The 21,350-nt window shown below is 42.3% G+C and overlaps 1 protein-coding gene across 5 annotated transcripts in view; it reads right to left on the bottom strand.

Moving 5' to 3' along the window:
• The window catches only part of ARHGAP26 (Rho GTPase activating protein 26), a 484,293-nt gene that overhangs the window by 290,569 nt on the left and 172,374 nt on the right, over nt 1-21,350 (bottom strand). For all 5 annotated transcript variants that reach the window (XR_002174220.3, XM_019924624.3, XM_019924626.3 and 2 more), the window contains exon 11: nt 20,350-20,428. Coding sequence is in view for 4 of the 5 variants with exons in the window: in XM_019924624.3 (XP_019780183.1) it covers nt 20,350-20,428 (79 nt within the window). In the remaining variant the exon portion in view is untranslated. The remainder of the gene's footprint in view (nt 1-20,349; nt 20,429-21,350) is intronic.

Below are 21,350 nucleotides of genomic sequence, written 5' to 3'. Positions count from 1 at the left end.
TGAAAAGCATATAAAATTAGGAGCCAGCAGCCCTGGGGTCTAGTCCTGGCTCTGCCACTAAGTAGTTGCAGGATTCAGCATGGAATTCATTCTCCTTCTTGGCCTTTCTTCTACAAATGAGGGAAATGTTCAAGCTGACTGTTAGGGTCTCCTCCAGCTCTGACATTCTGTGAGATGAACCATTCCTTATTACACAAGAAAAGTGAAAAGTGAACTAAAAACAAACGTGCACATTTTTCTCTATTACTTTACTTTCAAATGATACTCATCTTTTCCTGCGTACTAGTGTACCTGTGTCTCGGGTCACAATATTTAAAGAAGGTTGCGGAACAAAAATCTGCAATACTTCTCGTTGTAAATATATTCAACATATGATTGCCGCATTTATTTTTAGCACTGGTTGTAAGAGCACCTCAGAGGCGTTTCAATATCATAGTTAACTAAATATTTAGGCAGTCTACACAGCTCATCTTTGTGTGAAAGCTGAGTCAACACAATCCTAAAACTTATTTAAAACACAATCTGGATGTCAAATTAGGGGTTGCGGGGAGGGAAGACAGATATCTAAATACACAACTTAAAGCCTAAACAATGTTCCCTGAATGAAAAATGACCGTACATGTTTGGGGGCCTCTGTTCAAATTCTCATATCTATCCTTTGAATTTATCACTACTGACTCATATTTTAAAACAAACAGAGAGAGAAGGGCCCTTACATATATTCCCCTCTTATTTCAAATGTACTCATGCCATGTTAAAGTTGCAAGTCATTCCAAACTGAAACACTATGAAATAAAAGTCTCTCTAGAAAAGCTGTGTGGAGCGTATGTCGCGGTTCAAGTACTTTTCCACATTGGAAACCTGAGCATGTGCGAATGAAAAGATAATGTGTGAAAGTGGGAGGAATTATTGTGGGGAGAAGACAGAGAGAGAGAGGGAGAGAGGGAGAGAGAGAGAGAGAGGGAGAGAGAGAGGGAGAGAGGGAGAGAGAGAGAGAGAGGGAGAGAGAGGAAGAGAGGGAGAGAGGGAGAGAGGGAGAGAGGGAGAGAGGGAGAGAGGGAGAGAGGGAGAGAGGGAGAGAGGGAGAGAGGGAGAGAGGGAGAGAGGGAGAGAGGGAGAGAGGGAGAGAGAGGGAGAGGGAGAGAGGGAGAGAGAGGGAGAGAGAGGGAGAGAGAGGGAGAGAGAGGGAGAGAGGGAGAGAGGGAGAGAGGGAGAGAGAGGGAGAGAGAGAGAGAGAGAGAGAGAGAGTTTTGCTGTGTTTAGATAAGCACAAGTCTCCTAAGCAGTTCAATTGCTAAATTCTCTGCACTTCAAGCTGAACTCTGAGTTGTCACGTAAGAGTGCTGGAGGACTTCCTATAAAAAGCAGGGTGCGCTGCAATAAAAGAAGATACTTCCCAATACAGGGCAGCAGGGAATAAGAATAGGGCAGCACAGAAATCTAGATCAAACCAGAAAAGAGACCCTTCTTAGGGAGGAGGACCTGCCTGTCTGCGTGCACTGTGTGCATATATCAGAAGGAGGGCCTCGTTATCACAGGATAATTGGTACAAAATCAAAGCCGCAAGGTGAATATCCCTAACATGGGGACCAACATTTTATGATCAAATGGGGGTCTTAGGTGGGGGTGAGGGGGTTGATCAGGACTTTATCTAGAAAAATGAAATAACAAATAATCAAAATAAGCTTCCTTTATATAAGATTTAAATTTTTTTAAAGAAGTTTTTAGAAAATCCCAGATTCATTAGCTTTTACATTCATGATAAAGTTGTATTTTATTTTTTTACTTTTTATATTTTATTTTTGGTTGTGTTGGGTCTTCGTTGCTGTGCATGGGCTTTCTCTAGTTGCGACGAGCTTGGGCTACTCTTCGCTGTGGTGCGTGGGCCTCTCATTGCAGTGGCTTCTCTTGTTGCAGAGCACAGGCTCTAGGCACACAGGCCTCAGCAGTTGTGGCACGCGGGCTCAGTAGTTGTGGCTCACGGGCTTAGCTGCTCCGCGGCATGCGGGATCTTCCCAGACCAGGGCTCGAACCCATGTCCCCTGCATCGGCAGGCAGATTCTTAATCACTGCACCACCAGGTAAGCGCCAAGATTTAACTTATTTCACCTGTGCACGAAATCTTAACAGACTAACTGTTGATGAGAAGTAAAACTTTTCAGACAAGATGCTCTGATAATGCCGTAAGATAGTCTTTAAGTTCAACTTTAACTGCACAATAAAAAAGATGGTCATCACTGCATTTAAGAGCCTCATCAATTTTCGCAAGGTCCATTCTTAATTCTTTGATTCAAATCATTCTCATTTCAAGTATCTAGCAAGTTGCCATCCTCAGGCGTTTTCTCCTCATCAGCTGCTAACTGGTCTAACATCCCCAAGTCCTCCTTTGTCTATGACCAGGCACAAGACTCAAAAAGGTCTCAATACCACTCGATATGACTCAATACCACTTCCGTAGACTTCATAAAATCCTGCAGCTTTTGTGAGATTTACAATTTCCCTGTGCCCTGCTTTTGAATATTTATCTGCCATTCAGAGTGAGACCAGGACACAGACAAGATGTCTCACAACAAACAAAAGTATGAAGGGAGGAGGACAATGGGTTAAGCTGTGACTAATTTTATTACTGGTCTGTCATCAGTGAATGTTTTCAATGAATCCTAACCTCTGCTTCCATAGGTAAGCTCCTAACTTCAGGGACTCACATAATGAAAACACAGACAAATACCCCTACCCGTATAATTGTGCCTAAAGCCGTGCCTAGCTTCATTATGTAGTGTGGGTTTAAGCATTCCCAACGAATCCTCAGTTGTCTTCTACAGTAATAAGTACAAGAAGCCCTCCAGAGGCTGTTCTAAACAAGTAACTGGGCTGGCTGGATTCCACTCCTTGCCAAAGCCAGGATTCTGGCATTCCGAGTGAGCCAAGCCGAGGAAGCAGCAAGCTTTACTAGGATCCACTGAGTATGCTGCATGGTGCATGGGGAAAGCCTGAGACGTGTCCTGGCCAGAGAGACAGGCTTCGAGGACACTAACATCTGGAACCGGTCATCGTCTACTTCCACTCTCCCTTTTAGAGGCCTACGGAGTGTTTAGCGTTACTAACCTAAACAAGGTTCCTGACACAAAACACTGCAAGATGTCTTCTTCAGTCACTCCTTGGACAGCTTCCCCCACAGGGTCAAACGAGGACATGCTATTCTACAATGTGTGGTGCTGGAGATTTGAACCTGGGCGTTTGCAGAGGATCCATAAATGCCCGTTAATATGATGCCAAGACTTCTTATTTGGATATATTCATTTTTCACATAGTCCACAGTATCCATTGGATTTTTAAAACAGTCTCTCATCTCCCTCCCCTGTTCCAATACCTCCTGTCTACATAATTTTCCTCCAGGCCAATCCCAGTACGTCACTAGGAGTTTATATATAGACCATATTTCCTCAATTCTAGACACTTTTTTCCCCTGAAATTGGAATGCATCTCACAAACCTTGTTTATATTTAATAAAATGTTTCCTTCTTGCTCGCCGAAAGTGATTATTAAACTGACAGTGTGCCTCTGAATTGATGTCATTTCAGCTATATAGGAATTAGCCCTGTATCAAATATATCAGTAAACTGGTAAATTGCATGTTCCTAAACAAACAATAAAAAAACCAAAAAGCCTAAGACGGATACTTCAGTGTCCCCATGAGGACACAGGGTGGGCCTCAAAACACCTGAAACACAACTGAGCTGATGTCCTATCACCACTGGATACTAGTCAAGTTTCAAGCACTTTCTCAATCTATCCTGAGTGGTCTACGTCCCAGATACTGTGCTATTGGAAAAAGTTACTGATCTAGGCAGGAAGACCTGACAAGTTCCTAAGAGGGAGGATACAGAGATCCCAAAGGGAAGCCGGTAGGCTGAACTAATAAGGAAGCTGAGTGTGTTTAGGACAGAAAGAAAAGAGACCTGGGGAGAAAACAGGCCCAAATGAATGACTCCAGAAGGGCTGAGGTTGCATAGAGGGTAATTCATCAACTTGTTAGAAAACACATTATAACACAGAGGAGAGGTATCCTTGTGAATTTTCAATTATAAGAACAAAGGGACTCTACCAGAAGCCAAGAAGGCTGATGTAGGGACTCTGACATCAGGAGCAGAGGAAAAAACGCATACCTGATCTGAGCTCTAAGTTGGTGAACATTATAATAAGTCCTCAGAAAAAAATCCCATTTATGGGGCTTAACATTCTTCTACTTCCCAGGAAGAGTGCAATTAACAGATCTTGACTACTGTCTGGTAGTCTGTAATAACCACCCCAAAGTCTAGATGGCCTTTCCCAGAGATGGGCTGCAGAACTAGAACATGGAGTGTTCGCAAATCCCTTGTAAGAGCCCCTTTGTTTAAACGACACTTGCTGGCCTTGTACCATGTGTAAAAGGATAGGTGGAAACATGCCCCTCAGTGGTCTGAAGGTTCTGCAGGAATCTCTTATACCAGACTGAGACAGCTCTGTAGCCCCATCCCAGGTGGACAGTTGAAGCTCACCTTCAGGCAGAGGGAATACCTAGTCACAGCACCTTACAGCAAAACTCTTTTGGCTGGTCTCTTGTCAACTGGTACTCCATCATAAGTCCCACCTCACAAAAAATAAAAAGAGAATTAAAGGACAGTCCTGTCCATATAAGACAGGCTGCCTCAATTTTTGCAAGTCCTGAAATACTGAACTAGCAGGACACAGACAGTGTCCCCCAGGGTCAGGACTTGAAGGGCCAGCCAGTTAGAGAGGATGGAGGTGGTGAAACCAGCAGGTGCTTGAAATAGGCTGGCAAAAGCTCCCAACTTATGGGAAATGAGGCTCTGAAGCTATGAAACACCACATCCATAAACATTTGGTGCACAGAGACTCTCTTGCGTGGAGGTTTTAAAAACAAAAAAAGTTGTTAAGTTTAAAACAACTAGCCACTGTAGTGCACAGGACTGGAAAAAGGTATGACAAGAGATGGGAAAAGGGAACTATTTATGGCAGGTGTCTACAAGGGCAGGTGTCTAATCTGTTGGCTTGTTCATTAATTCTCTCAATGCCTCCATAGTGGCTGTACATACTTGATACCCAATACATGTTCACTGACGTGAACTCCAGAAGCTCAAAATGTTGAAGAGCAGCTTACATCCTCTCATGTGTCAATGAAGGAGAGTGACAGTGGGGAGGGACATCCTGGGTGGTACAGGGTGCTCAGTTTATCAAGTTACACCACAGCACAACTTCAGTGCACTGGCTGGGGCAAGGTGTTAAAAGCTACATCCTCCTCTCCGTGCCATCTGGCTGCTACCATCTTAATAAAAACACACAAGCAAGTACAGTAACTGCCAAGTGCCAATGGGGTCTCTATCATAAGTAGGCCTAGGATAAGTTGAACTAAAACAAGGGCAGATTCGCAGACCTTACAATCATGAAGTTGACTTCCTTGGTCAATAACTCAGACTGGCTGTCAATGCCAGAAACACAACACTTTGAAAAAAAAACAATGCAACCAAATAAGAAATAACATGCAGAAAAGGAAGAATCACGTTAAGGATTTCTTCTTTGAACTGGGAATAGAAACTGAAAGGAATAGTTGTTCAGGAAAAAGAAAATGCAATGGTGATTCTACTTTTCTTGCAAGCATAACTTTTTCAAGCTATTCAAAAATTAAAAAAAAAAAAATCACGCCACTAGCCTGAGTATAATTGTTAATTGTGGCAGCCACAAAAAGGAAAATGCAAGTACTAACCAAAATGAGGTAAATATCGGTATCAACCTAACACAGAAGCCCAATGGTGTGACTGAAAACTACCCCCCAGTGCATGTGTGTACCCTCTCTCCCTCTGCCTCCGGTTCTCTGCCTGTCACCCTCCCTCCCTCTTTGTTTCTCTCGCACACAAACACACACACATTCACTCTTCAAAGTTCGCCCTTTGTATAACTCATCTATAACAGAAATGTGGTTATATTTTATCTCTGGGCAAGCTCAAAATGCAAGCAGACAGTAGACAAATGCACTTAGCAGTAAAGCCTTCCAAAGTCTCCTTCATGGACCCAGACCAAACAATATGCCATTCCTTCACTGGGTATTAAGAAGAGAGAGCTGGGACTTCCCTGGTGGTCCAGTAGTTAACACTCAGCACTTCCACTGCCATGGGCCCAGGTTCAATCCCTGGTCAAGGAACTAAGATCCCACAAGCCGTGCAGTGCAGCCAAAAAAAACAGCAACAAAAAGAAAAAAGAGAGAGAGCCCTCCCCCAAATATTTATCCTCATGAAACAACCAGGTCCACGTGAAATGACCAGGTGGCAGTGGACCACAGTGCCCCCTGACAAACTAAGAAACGCTATGAGCGTTTTTCCTTAGCACCTCACATACAGACATCTTGCATGCCACTTCAGAGGATTCACAGACATTACTGTCACACCCCTCCTCTAGTCCATCCTCAGATCCCAGAGTTAGCATCCCTGTTCACCGCATCAGTGGAAGTGACTCAAGTTCTAGCTACCTCCTCACACTTCAAACTTGCCTTCTGTGTCTAATTCCTCTGCTTGTACCAATCCTCTGTGGACTGTGATGAGTCCACAGACCAAGTCAACTACATGGTAGATGGAGTTTAGAACAATCTACTGAACAGTCTTCAACCCAGTAAGAATACTGACTAACACACCTACCCAAAGAAATAGCACACATTCCGTTTATGGTGAGAATGATAATGGCTCTGGTCCTGAGCCCGCTCACACGGAGGAAAGTATTAATCGCTAGGCCTTTGAGCCCTTTGCCAAAAAGACGGGACAGTAGTACACCCTAAGTAGCCCCATCATTCTGTCTGCCAAGATACTTCAGTGGTATCTGGAAATTAAACCTCAGGACATTTCCGTGCTTGCTTAATGTACTGTTGCCATGTTGACATAAATGAACAAAACTGGCCTGACAAATTGAGAATCACATTTTTAGCCCCAAGGTTTTTTGTTTGTTTGCTTTTTAGTATTATTATTTTTGCTTTCTTGCTTTATATCCTATTCCAAACTCTGCTCCAAAAAATAAATAAAAATAAGCACATCATACTTAGGTTTTTATAAATCATTATAGTTCCACTGACTATAACTAACCCAAAAGGCAGTCAGTCTACAGTCGGGATAGATCTTGCAAGTCTCTAGACAATGACCTAATCTATGGGCAGGCATATATAAAATCTAAAAGTCTCTAGAATTCACTTTTAAGTGGACAGCTAATTTTTAGAGAATTAATGTGAAACAGTGTGTTATCTCCTCGAGTCTCATAAGTACTATTACTCTCCCCAGTTTACAGTACTGTTACTCTTCCCAGTTTACAGAAGGTTGAGAGATGTTAGGTAAGTGGTTCAAGGGTCCATGGTAGAATCAGGATTCAAATTCAGATTGGCTGACTCCAAAACCCATGCATTTAATACTTTTCCTCCTACCAGTAAAGTGAACTAGGACAGTAGGAACCCACTTGCATACACAGTGAAACCCATTTGTGGAATTACAATAAATGACTATTGCCAGCTTCTCTATTGTACCTTATCATTGCAGGTATGCGTGTACATGCACGCATGTGCATGTGTATATACACACACACGCACACACTTTTGCTTAGGGTATATATTTTTTATGTTATAAATAAAGGGCCAAAGTAAAGAAATCATCTCAGGAAATGGAAGGCTAAGATCAGCCCTAACCTATCACTCTTACCTTCTTCAGCATGGCCACAAGGATGCTAGTGGTCACAGGTTCTCCTACAGCATGGCAACCTGACCACTAAAAAACATAGCTCTGAGCATAATTATGCATTCTGCATAAATTAAAGGAAGGCCAGCAGCAAGAAGATACACACACACACACACAATACATACACAAGTACATGGATATACTAATATTATATATACATATGTGTGTGTATCTATCTATCTGTATATAGATAGATAGATACACATATGAATCCTAACTTATTGTTAGTGCTACAGACAGTATACAACAGTTAGAATATTACAAACTTCTCAACCAATTCCAGATCTTTGGTCTCTAATAAGCCTTCTAACCTGAGACTTTCTCTGATTCAGGACACTGACTTCTGCCACATACCAACAATCACTAAGAAATGGAGAAGAACTCCTGAGCAGCAGGGAAGTAAATGTAGTTAAATGCAAAGCCTGTGGCTAAAAAGAGGAACACACTCCTGGGTATTCTTTTCTTCATTCATTCATTCATTCATTCATTCAAAAAATATTTATTCAACATGGATTCCCAATCAATATGCTCAGTGATATTTGGCCTGGGGCTCTTCTAGTACTAGAGATATAGGGAAGAACAAGAACACCAAGATCCTTGCCTTCGAGGATTTCTATTTAGAGGGGCCCAATAGTGACCAGAACCCAAGACATTCAACAAATGAATTCAACTGTAGAGTACATAACAGAACCCAGCTCAACTCACCGCCCCCCAGTTAATTCAATGAGTCATGAGTGCTTATTATGCACTCCAACCACTAAGCACTATAGGTAAATAATATTAAAGACAGAAAGACTGTAATCGCTCTCTGCCATAAGTAAGTCAACATCCTCCTGAGATGACAACACACAGAGGTATGAACTAGGTGGAGAAAGTGCCAAAGCCAGGTGTCATAATCCATCCAGATGTCTGGCAGAGCCAACAAGCACTAGGAGAAATATGGCATTCATTTCTGCAAAGTAGTTCCAAGAGGGAAAGTTAAAAAGTACTCCAACATATTTCAACACTAAGCGTCCCCTCCCCACAAATAAAAAGACAAAACCAAAAAATCCACGTCCGTTTACGCCAAGAATGTTGATGATTTCCTTAGTCTGGCGGAAGTAAAGCTCTCTTAAGATTTATGGTAAAAGCAAAACTAATTAGCAATGATTAATTATAAGAGGGCATGTTTCTAATCTGAGGAATCTTAGCTCAGCTTCTGGCTCCCCTCACCCCCTTCTCTTTTTGCCTTTAAAAATAGAGGTGAAGATGGGGGGAAACTTGCTTTTCTGGGCATTTGGTCAAGACCACACAGCACGCGGGAGCCATGGCAGCTGGCCGGGGCCTGGCTGGGGCCACTCTCCTTCTGCTCGGCCTTTGGCTGTAACCATTAGACCACACGTCTGTGCTATTTTCCCAATGACCAAAAGGAAACATGTTTAAAACCATATTAGAAAAATGGCTTTACTTTTCGGATTTGTTTACTTGTTCTGGTGTTTTCTTCCAGGATGGTGGGCCAGGATTTTGGGGAACACACCTAAAAAGAATGCAGTCACAATGGTATCATGAGCCTTCCTAACTTGACCACACTGGAGCCCGATTCAGCAAACCCAAAGATAATCTCACAAAAAATGCTTATCTTGTTCCACACCTCACCACAACCTAACTCGCAGACCTCCTAATATTCAAAATGCCTCCAAATTCTTCTTCTGTCCATATATTTCTAAAAAATACCACCCTTGACTTAAATCACTAGGAAATATGACCACTTTCTGGCTTTTAGGGTATAAGAGAAGGCTGCAGAAATAGACCTAAGAACACTTCAATCATTGTTCAAATGAACAAAGTCATTCAAAAAGAAACCTCTCTTTTATTGACTGCCTTTCCTGCAGAAGAAAAAAAAAAATTGAAACTACTCCAACCATAATGTCCACTCCCATGAATCCCTGCCATGATATCTGAAAGAAGGCCAATAGTAATTGGTGTTGCTGTGAGATGCAGGGGGTCCCGCTACGGAATGTCTATTAAGACCATACCTCTGGATGCCTGCTGATGGTAATGTTCCTTTAAAAAGCCAAACCTCTAAACTGTTCCAGGTTAAACGAAACTAAGGAGATGTGACATGGTGGAAACCTGGATTAGAAAAAAATATTTTAGTGGGCCAACTGGCAAAATTTGAGATCTGTGAAACAGATAATAATATTGCATCAATGTTAATTCCCTGGTTTGATAATTATACTGTGGTTATGAAAGATGTAACATTTGGGATACCTGTGTAAAGGGTACTCTGGAATTCTTTGTACTATTTCTGTGATATTTTTATAAGTCTGAAACAATGTTAAAATGAAAAGTTAAAAAAAGCTAACACACAAAAACACACACACACACACACACACACACATACATACAGCCTCTGATAAATTCTTGACTTGCAAAAACATCATCTTGCAGATAGAGGAAACAAAATAGGGAACTTTTAATTTGGCCTTAATTCTGACACAAATGAAAAACTAACTGGCGACAGAAACCTTCAGAGTTAGAGCCTCGCCTATGCCAACCTCTTCAGAGAAGGTCAAGCAGTAGTTAACCTAGGCCACAAAAATGGAGGAAAGGGGCTTCCCTGGTGGCGCAGTGGTTGAGAGTCCACCTGCCGATGCAGGGGACATGGGTTCATGCTCCGGTCCGGGAAGATCCCACGTGCTGCGGAGCGGCTGGGCCCGTGAGCCATGGCCGCTGAGCCTGTGCGTCCAGAGCCTGGGCTCCGCAACGGGAGAGGCCACAACAGTGAGAGGCCCGTGTACCACCAAAAAAAAAAAAAAAATGGAGGAAAGAACTACCAGAAAATATGAAATTATGTGTAGCATTCACAAAATATGAAATTATGTGTAGCATTCATTATGCTACACATAATGAAATTATGTGTAGCATTCAGAAGGAAGAATAGTGACTGCCCTCTAGAATATAGAGTGGCATGCATCTTCTATCTCTTTTCTATCTCTTCTCAGAGATGGACCCACAGGCAAAAGGGCTGAAAGGGACTCACACACTAGCCAGGTGGAGGGGCACACTATCTCCGGGCTCTTGGCTGACAGCCCTTGTAGCTGTTAGAGACTGCAGCTCCCATGGCTCCTTGAGAAGACAGGAAGATTTTCAACCTGGGAGTTAGACGGGCCTTGTTAGCACCTGGGGGCGTCTGACAGGTTGCTGACCGCTGCTGGAGTACAGAGGTGCAGGCAGCCTGAGGTCCCCATTCAGATCGTGCAGCCTCATGGACCTGGAGAGCAGCAGCTCAGGTGGACCTAAGAAGTACCCTTTATATTCACCACTCTCAACCTGAGCAGCAGGGGTTGGTTGCCAACAAGAATGAAGTGAAAAAGTCCTATCAACCAAGGAAAGGACACCTGAAAAAGTTCGGTTTCTACCATGGGCTTTAGAAAACAGAACTAAGAGAAATGACGGGTGTGATCCCAAGGCCAGAAATTTGAAAAAGAAATACTACTACTACTACTATATATAGCATGAATCATGTGCCACTGTTCTATGTACTTTACATACATTACTGTATAAAAAAGGAGAAATACGTACGGCTGGGAAACATGAGAAAAGATTTTCAATCCCATTAGTTTTTTGTTTGTTTTTTTTTTTTTTTGCGGTACACGGGCCTCCCACTGTTGTGGCCTCTCCTGTTGCGGAGCACAGGCTCCAGACGCGCAGGCCCAGCGGCCATGGCTCACGGGCGCAGCCGTTCCGCAGCATGTGAGATCTTCCCGGAGCGGGGCATGAATCTGTGTCCCCCGCATCGGCAGGCGGACTCCCAACCACTGCGCCACCAGGGAAGCCCTCCCACTAGTAACTTTGAGAAATGCAAATGAGACAATTCTCCACCATCAGATTGACATACATGTACATACACACAGAGACCCACAATAATACAGTACTGGCAAAGGTGTGGAAAAAATGGGTACCCTCATAAGATGGATCATAATTTAGTACTTTTCTGTGGAGAGAGTAATTTGTCAATATCTATTAAAACATTAAATGTGCATATACCATTCAACCAGCAATTCCATTTGGTAAGTATCCTAGAAAAATGCTCAAATAGGTAGATGGTAGGGCAGTGATCTGAGGCTTGCAGAAAATGCTAAAGACAAGCAAATGGGCCTTTATGTTCTATGTAGACCCAAAAAATGAACAAAGAAGTGAGAATATTAAACAGTGGATCTGTGCAGGTCTATAAAGGTAGGTGGGGAATCACCAAGGAACAGCTTCAGTTTAGAACACATCACACCAAGCCAATACTTTCATTTTCCTTAGGTTCATTCATCTGATTATCTGACAAGTGGATACTAAACACTTACTCTGTGCCAGACACTATGTATAAAAGATATAAAAACCTTTAAAAAAAAAAAAGTGACAATCGTCTTGTCCTCTGGAAGATGGTTATCCAAGCAAGAGGACCGATAGTAATCAAATAATCACACTAATCGATGTACAACTATAAGCTGGGACAAGGGCTTGGAAGTAAGTCTCTCAAAATATCTTTGCAAAGAAATGGAGAAATGGGGTCCATAGATAGCATACAAGGGTCCATGAACTTCAATGGCAGGGGGAAGAAAATAAACCTTTATTTACATTAGCCTCTAACTGAAATTTAGCATTTCCTTCAAATATGAACGTGGGAAACAACCACATTAGTGTTAGCAGTATCTGCAACTTTGTCACCGGTAGAAATCACAGATATTTCATGTTACTGTTGCTGCAGGTAACTTGAAATATCATTTATATAAGTTGTCAGACTGCCCTCATATCTTATTATTTACTGTGTTAATAAAGAAGTATATATTTATTATATCACAAATGGTTTTAATATTTTGATAACTATATTTCTATATTTTTTCCTTTGTAAGCCATATATTTTATACATTTAAAAAATTACTCTGAGAAAGGATCTAGAGGCTTTACCTGATTGCCAGATGCATCCATGGCACAAAAAAAGATTAATGGTCACTCAGCTAAATTCTGGTACAAGTAAGTGGATATGTATCTAAATGAACTATACAATCAAGAAATTCAAAAAAAAAAAAAAAAAAAAGGAAATTCAAATAACTTCAAATCCACCCACACAGTCTCAAGTAACGGAAGCAACATGGTTCGCGAAGGAAAATAACCTCAGTCATCCTCAATCCTTCCCCTTAGTTTTGCCTCTAGTTTTTCAACAAGTATTTGCTGAGCGCTTACACTGGGCCAGCCGCTGTGCTCAGCAATGGGGAAACTGCAGCAAACAAATGAAATTTCTGTTAATGTGGCCCTTCCTCATCTTGGTATCCTCATTGTTCATCAAGGTAATTGGTGGACAATCTATAAATGTTTGCTAAATGCTAAAAGAAGAATGCTTAGGACCTGAGTAAGCACCACCAGTGTGTTATTAAAGTGTAAGGTTCAAGCCAAAATCTTCTGGCCACCAACATTTCCATTTCTTAGAAGAGTTTCATCAACTCTCCATCACAAAACAATTTCACCTAACCTCCTCCTCTTTTCTCCCAACTTGTAGCTCAGGTTCCTCAATTAACTGTTCTATGATTTTCATGAGAAACTGTTCTTCTAAAGGACATCTAACCAAAGGGAACAAGGAAAGATGTGAATATTACTAAATTTCTTCTAAGACTTGAGCACACTGGTGTGATAGTATAGGTACTGTTATGAATTCTACCTATATAAAAACACTCACATGATTCAAAGATGAAGCTTGCAACCAGCTTCTTAACTCAGTAAGAGAAAAAGAAACACAAACAAGTAACATGGAGGTATAATCCAATTTCCCAGCAGCTTGGGGCTGAGTGGGGGTGGGAGGTGGGGAAATGGAAAGTAAATTAGGAACCTTGCTTTCACACGCTTCATCAGTTCACTCTATGTGACATTACAAAGAGAGCTTTCACAAAACGGGCGGAAGTATCCTTCCAAACCACCCTTCTACTCAGAAAGAAGTGAGACCTGCATCACCACACAGGAGCTTAGCAATTCCACCCACACCTTCCTAACCATCCATACTCCTTGGATTGCTTATTTTACTAAGAAAGGAAAATGTAAGCATCAGCAGTAGAGTGATGAGCTGAGCCTGGCATACAACTGGGATTACAACTTACCAGGCCTGGGCCGCATCACAGCAAATGAGGCTAAAGATTACTTCATGCTTGTCCAACTCATAGCCTGAAAGTTCAGACTGACTGCTAAATGAAATTACATTTTCCATGCTAGTGAAAGCAGTCCCTGCCCTGCACTCTGGCGAGCCCGGGCAAGGCGGGTAAGTAAACTCTGTGTTTAAATGAGCCAAGTAATTTAGAAACGAAGCTAGAAAGAGAATCCAGGTATCCCTGCCCCTGCTCTCCAAAAAGATAATAGTAAGAACTAACTTTTAAAGAGCACTTCACCATGTAGAGGCCTTGTGCTAAGCACTTTACCTATAGGTTGGTCCTTACAAAACAATCTTATAGAAAGATACTATTATCATCACCATTTTGTAGGCAAAGAAACACACTCAGAGGGACCAGGTCATTTTCCAGTGTTAGAGAGCTATTAGTGGTGAATAGGAATTTAAAGCCAGGCTGCCTGAGCCCACATTCTTAACCACCATGACATTCTGCCTCTGACCACGGGATCTCATCTGAACGGTCATCAACCTTATTTTTTCCTTTAAAAAACAGCTCACTCTTTTGGATATCAGGTGCAGACTGTAAGATGTAATGCAACTGCCCATTTATTCTATGAGTTCTTTAAGAACTCACGGACTGGAACTTGGGCTTAGCAGAGAAAGGTTGAGAGAAGGGCACACTTTGCTCAGTCTCGAAGTCCACAAGGACTAAAATGGAAGATTTCTTTAAAATGGAGGTGAGCAGTAGGAAGCCATGCTGTCTTGTCCACTTGCTAGAGGAGTGGTTTTTCCTTAGTCTCCCCGTTTTTCCCTTCTTCCATAGCAGCAGCCACAACAGAGGAGCTCCACTTAAAAAGGATGGGTAGATGCCATTCAACTACGACTTCCTAATAATTCAGCAGTGCATAGGTTGTAGTAAAAAGAGCACAGAGCTGGAAGCTAGGAGACCTGGATAACTGACCCAAGATCAACCACTGACTGGCCTTTTTAGGTAGTGTTCCCGCTTATTTAAATAAGGGCGTGATACTGGCCTGGCTGTGGGCTTCATTCTGCTGCACAGTTAGGAGGTTGAGCCATATGAATTCGCCAATATCTGGCCATTTTTGACTTACAAAAGTGGCAATTTCATAGCTTCAAACGAATATATGTATTTACACACAATCTCTGATGCTACACCACCTGTTTCTTCCCTCTTAATTTAATTCCACATAATTCTGGCATCTGCCAACTTTCTAACTTTCTGGATGTCAAAAGAGATTCAAGTACTGGCTCAAAGTGGAGAAATATTTAATTTTACTAAAGAATCTTTGGGTGTGAAGGAAGACTAATACCTCTAAAATAAGGAGGTAAGAGAAGCACTTCCAGACACACGCCACTAATCACAGCTGCGGGAATATGTGGGAACACAGTTTAAAGATTAGAGTGGTCCAGGTTCTGAGACTCCAGGTTACCCTATTAGTCCCAATGACATGCTGAGTCATCTTTCCATATGGGGGAGAGAGAATAATAAATACATCAGGTTGGGTGTATACGTGTTGGTAATGATGGTAGACTGGTACTGATTCTAATCTGCTTGTTTAATTTAGTGAACATGCTATAAGCAATATATAAAGAGAAAAGGAGAGAACTTCAGTTATAAGGAGCCAAGAGAAAGGAAATTTGCTGTCTCTAAAATTTCTCCCGGTTGCAGTATTTATGCAGCTTGAACTAAGGTTCTGTGTCTCATTTAATATGGAAAGTCTATTCTCAAGTCTGAGACAGTGGCCACAGAATATTAAAATGAAAGCTTATGTGGCTGGAATGGTGACTCTATAGCTTGTCAGCCCAGATTTAGTAGAAAGTGAAGAAAATCCAGCAGAATCATTTCAACATCTGTAGGCCTTTTTTCTTTTCTTACCCTACTGCACTAGCTAGGACTTCAAGTACCATGCTGAATAAGAGTGGTAAGAGTGGACATCTTTGCCTGGTTCCCATTCTTAGGGAGAAAGCATCTAGTCTTTCACCATGAAGTATGATGTTCAGGGTAAACTTGTGGTTTTCACTCCTGGCCAAGTATCAAAGAAAAAGCTCTCTGAACTGAAAATTTAATGGAGTATAGATATCAGAGTTGGGAGAAACTGTGTCATTTTTGTCTACCTCATGTCTACTGCCCTTCCTCACATAACAATACTTTGATTTCTCCTCAGGGGAAGCCAACCTTCCTCCACCGTTTATACAGTTCTAGTGCAGTGGGCGGGTGAGTCACATCTGGTCAATTCACCTATCCCATCCTCTAGTCCAAGTATTTAGTTCACTAAAATTCAAATATGGGACTTCTTTGTAATTATTAGGCAAAGCTCTCTTTCTACTATACTTAGAGACCAGGGATATCAGGCCATGACTGAAATTTGGCCTTCTACCGGTTTTTATAAATAAAGTTTTATTGAAATGCAGCCACACTCATTCATTTACATATTGTCTATGGTTGCTTCTGAGCTACAAGAGCAAAGCTGAATAGCTACCATAGTGTCTATGCAGCCCCCAAAGCTTAAGCTACTTACTATCTGGCCCATTACAGAAAAAGTTTCCTGGCTCCTGTTCTTGATAATAAGATGTAAGCCTGGAACAGTTAGGAAGCATATCACCACTACATAGAAAGAACCTATTGGAAATGAAGCCAACACAAAAGAAGAAACCAACTCCAAATATTATGGAAGCCCCTGGATTCAGATGGGCCAGAACTACTATACCCCAATATTTTTCAGTTATGGAAGCCAATGACTCCAGCTTTTTCTCAGACAAATTTGAATTGGGTTTCCTTCATTTGAATTCGAATTCATCACATGGATCAAAACCATAATGCTCATTATAGAAACACAACTCTAATTTCTTCCTCCATTACATATCCATCAATAATATAAGACATTTGACTTTTCTTTAGTCTAGAATGTCACTGGGTGCTAAAAACTGTAATTTATTTAACGATTAACTAAAACATTGTAAAATCAACTGATTTGGGGTTCATTTACGGTTTTTTTTCCAACCAACCATCCTGAGGTGTTATTGAACAATGCAAGAACAAAAAGGGTGGAAACCAAGATCACCAACGGCTCCAAAAAAAAAAAAAAAAGGAAATAAAATACCCAACGCTTAATAATCAATCACAGAACAACCGAGCTGTAAGTATAAAAACAAAAGATAGGTGCTGCCATTAACATCTCCCTGAAGTAAGGGAAATACTCTAAGATCAGCTAGAGAAAGAGGTTTCTGCTCCCTTACCAAAGCCAAAACTCCCAAGGGGACAGCTTTAACTAATTAGGGAGATGGTGATTAAAGCCGGAGCTGCTAATTGTCTACTGGGTATATACCTCCGGTAATGCTCCCTAGAGGCTCTCAGCAATGGGAGACAAAATCAGGCCTAATATTCCTGCCAATTATACTGTCATCACATTTCTGTATTTCTCTCTGTCTTTAGGAAACTTAAAAGCACACGGAGGTGTGGTTTTCAATGCAAACTCTATGTTGCTAAGAGGAAATAAATTTATATTATGTTTAGAAAACAATTATTTGTGCTTAAACTTGTTTTAATGTGCACATTCTGGAGCAAGGAGATGTCTCTCTCAACAGCACACTTTCCATCTGCAGAGGTCAGATGTTAATCTACAGGAAAACTAAGGTGGTTAGTAAGAAAGCCAAGCATATGCAGACAGAAAGCAAATATCAAGTGGTGGGAGAGGGAGGTGGGGAGGCTTAAAACGCAGTGAGTGGAGCAGTTTTAGAACTCCAGCTTATCGGAGGGAACACACACACACACACACACACACACACACACACACACACACACAAAAGTGGGTTTTTCACTCATACGAAGAATAGTATGCCCTGAAAGCATTTTTCTTCCTGGGTATTTCCTCCGCTATGAGTTGAAGAAACATTCAAGAGAGTCAGAGAAAGTACTGTAAAAATGTACTGAGCGAGGACTCTTAGAAGGCAATTTGACATTTTACCTCTATTAAAGATGAAAACCAAAGACATTTAGGGCTAGATATGGGTTCTAATTCTAGCTTTGCCACTGTGGTGGAAACTGTGAGCCACCCCACAGTTTCTGTTCTTCCTCCTTGAAGTGATAAGATCCCCTGGGCACCGGCTGGGCCCATGGCTGCCTATGTTCAGCCTACTTTTCCCATCCTCCTTGGTAGATATATGTGGCCATGTAATTATTTGGGGGCCCACAGAAGTGAGGTGTGCATCTTCTGGCTCCCAGATGCTCTCATCTCCATTATCTGCCTGGAAAATGGAAATGAATGGAACATGGAAAGCCATGGGTTGAGGATGGCACTGATACCGACCAGGGTTCTTGGCCTTCCCCAATCAACAGAAATTGACTAGAGGCCAGACAAGAAATTCAGGCAAGGCTTTATTGGGTCCACTGCTGCAGCAGGTGAGGGGGAGTGAGAACAAGTAACAGGTCCCTGAAGGGTGTCGAGATTGCTCCTTATATGGGGTGAGGGTAGGGGTGTGTCCAGGGGTCAGGCTGGAGGGGTAGCTTAGGTGGTTTGCCCACCCCTTAGGTGGTGTTGCGTGCAGGGGGCATGCGCAGTACCGGGCTTTTGCTCCCGACCCCCTGCTTTTGCTCTGGGTTCTTCAAAAGTGGCTGTGAGGTTTTTGGCCTCTTTTTATCTTTTGTCCAGAATTTGCCCCAACTGCGCATGCACCCAGTTATTTTCAGTCCCTTGTAGTTTCTTTGTATTTTGTTGCTCAAGGAGAGGTGTGTCCAGGTGCAAGCACTGCAGCAAAGGGCCCCAGGTCCCAGCCTGTCTCAGCACAATGACCCTGTTAGGCACAGACTGCTCACTTCTGAACTCTGAGACAGAAATAAACCTCTATCTTATTTAAGCCACTGCACTTTCAAGTCCCTCTGTTACAGCGACGTAGCCTGTACCCTAGTAATATAGCCACTTACAATCTGTGTAACTTGGGGCAAGTTATTTAACCTCTTCTAAGTTTCGGTTTCCTCATCCGTGAAATGGAATCATAACACTTACTTTGTAAGGCACTAAGAAGAGTAAATGGGTTAAGAGAAGTCATGTGCCACATCTGTGCCTTACACACAACTAACGGTAGGTGACAACAGCAAAGATATGAAGGACTACTTAGGGAACTGCTTCCAAAGGCCTATGACATCAAGCAGCTATTGTGCCCACAAAGCCCCGAAGGTAGAAATGTGTATCTGCTTTTGAGAGAGCTATCAAAAGTTATCAGTAACAAAGTATTCGGGGAAAATCAGGGGTATCCTGTATCTTAGCCCAGCAGAAGAATTAAGATTAAATAATGTTTAATTACCTAGAGTTTAGCAAACTGCACCTAAATCTTTAAATAGTTCTTTAAATCTTGCTCTGTATTATTAAATGTTATACAAACACTAGTTATTTGCTTATGCTTAGTTGCCTGTATTGAGTTCCATGTTTGGATACAAAATACCTGAGTAGAAAGTGACATGAATCGATACAGACCACCTAACCAGGGTAGGCTAAGACAGAGACACACAAATGAACTGGAATCATCTATACTGGACACCCCACTTGATGCACAGAGTTCTGCAGTCAACAGAGGCTATGCATGCCTCATGTCCCTTGCACATACTTCCCCCTTTTGACAGTGCCTTCATAAGTGATCATTATTGGTCCAATTACTGGCCCTCTGACAATGTGGATTCTTTTTATCTTTTACTGGTAGGACATGGTTAGACCGTACTCTTACGACTTCTGTAACCTTGAGATTTGCTGAATACTGGGGTTGAGATCCTTGGCCGCAAATTAAGATGACTACTGTGACTCTAGGGACTTCCCCCAAGGTTTTTCCGTGGGTTTCTCATGTCACAAGATGCAGAAAAACCACAAGATTACATCACCCAGCAAAGACCAGCATCTCTGAAATGGGAGCATGGATCACTAGGTTTAAGTCCTTTCGTGGGCCCGGGTAATCCCACTGCTTATAATGGGATGTGAACCAACTACGGCAATGGGAGGTTGAACCAGAGGGCAATGAGTAAAGGTTCTGCACCATCTGTATACACTTTTATCATCATCTAACCTGTTAAAATGGATCTGAGGTAACGCTTTGCACTGCAGTTTGTGGAGGCATCGATAGGTATTCAGTAAGCCAGACTGGACTGTGCTTCCTCTAAGAGTCCTCGGGGCGCTACAATTGCCTCGGTGAAGGGGGGGTCTCTGGTGTGGCATCATGCAGGACCCATGCCTTAGACTGAGAGGCCAAAGCTCAGGAGTTGCATCTACACAGAAGCAGTGTCAATATCCACAAACATCAGTCCAGGAATTTTAAAAAAAGTCCCTCTGGTACATTGGTCTCAAGAGCCCAAGGCTTTATTTAGAGCAACGGCAAAAATCACTGCACTAAGGAAACAACAAACAACTCGGGACCTTTATTCTTGCTCTACTTCCCTGAATTGTTACTTACAGGTTCCCTTCCATCCATGGCTTCCATCCAGAGCCTCCGGTCCTCTTCAGACAATGCCTGCATGGTGATAACTCCGGGCCTGCGGAGAAATGAGGACACGGATGTGAACCCAGCACCACAGGTAGAGAGATCCTGATGAAGGTGAGCCTTAAAGAGACATCTAAGTGACTGAGCGAGAGCCTGCTGGGGTTGACAGCACAGAGAGAGAGAGAGCACCCCTCAGCTCTTCAGAGCCACCTTCCAGCCTCAGAAAGCAAAGCTATCACCCCCAAATCCCTCTCAATAATCCCACCTCCCTCAGGGAGGTGGGAGGAAACACAGAAGACAGGACTCTACATACAGGTAAGGGACACAGAGGAGTCAAGTGATTCCCTTCAGCGTTTGAGATCATATTCATTCCTCTTCTCCAAAATGCTTACTAGGGTACTTTACTCCCAGTAGGACTACAACAAACATGTTCTTAAGTGAAGAGAATTACTGGACTCAATAAAAAGAGGGGGAACATCCACGCTGGAGGGATCCTGGTTTAATATCTAGTCCAATGATTCTAAACTGCTTTTGACATGAAAAAGTCTTATGGGGGTAATGGGTGTTATAATTATGGTTATACTAAATGTATACAGCATTTTTAAGTGAATCTTTACCATGGCAGATGCTAAGGTCTTTACATGCATTAGCTCTTTTCACTCTCTCCTTGAAATCTGCTTGCCCTTTCACACTGAGCACAAACCCTTCAGAAAGCATGCACACAATATCAAATGGTGTTTATTGCGTACCCCTTACAGATGTCACCCAAGAAGAGGTGTGTGCCACAAACATGAACTTGGGAGAAGGGGCTACAAGCCCTCTATGCTCATTAATGCAGGAGTTCTTGACTTAGGGTCCACAGATGGGTCCCAGAGAGTCTAAAAACCACCCTCCCCCACCAAATGTGTATGTATTTTTCTGGACAAACAATTCAAACTGCAACCCACAAAAAGTTAAGAATTAGTGACTCAAAT

Source organism: Tursiops truncatus, chromosome 3 (assembly GCF_011762595.2).
Source record: "Tursiops truncatus isolate mTurTru1 chromosome 3, mTurTru1.mat.Y, whole genome shotgun sequence".
NCBI lineage: Eukaryota > Metazoa > Chordata > Mammalia > Artiodactyla > Delphinidae > Tursiops > Tursiops truncatus.
The sequence above is the reverse complement of the archived record's forward strand: the minus strand, read 5'-3'. Positions and strand labels throughout refer to the sequence as shown.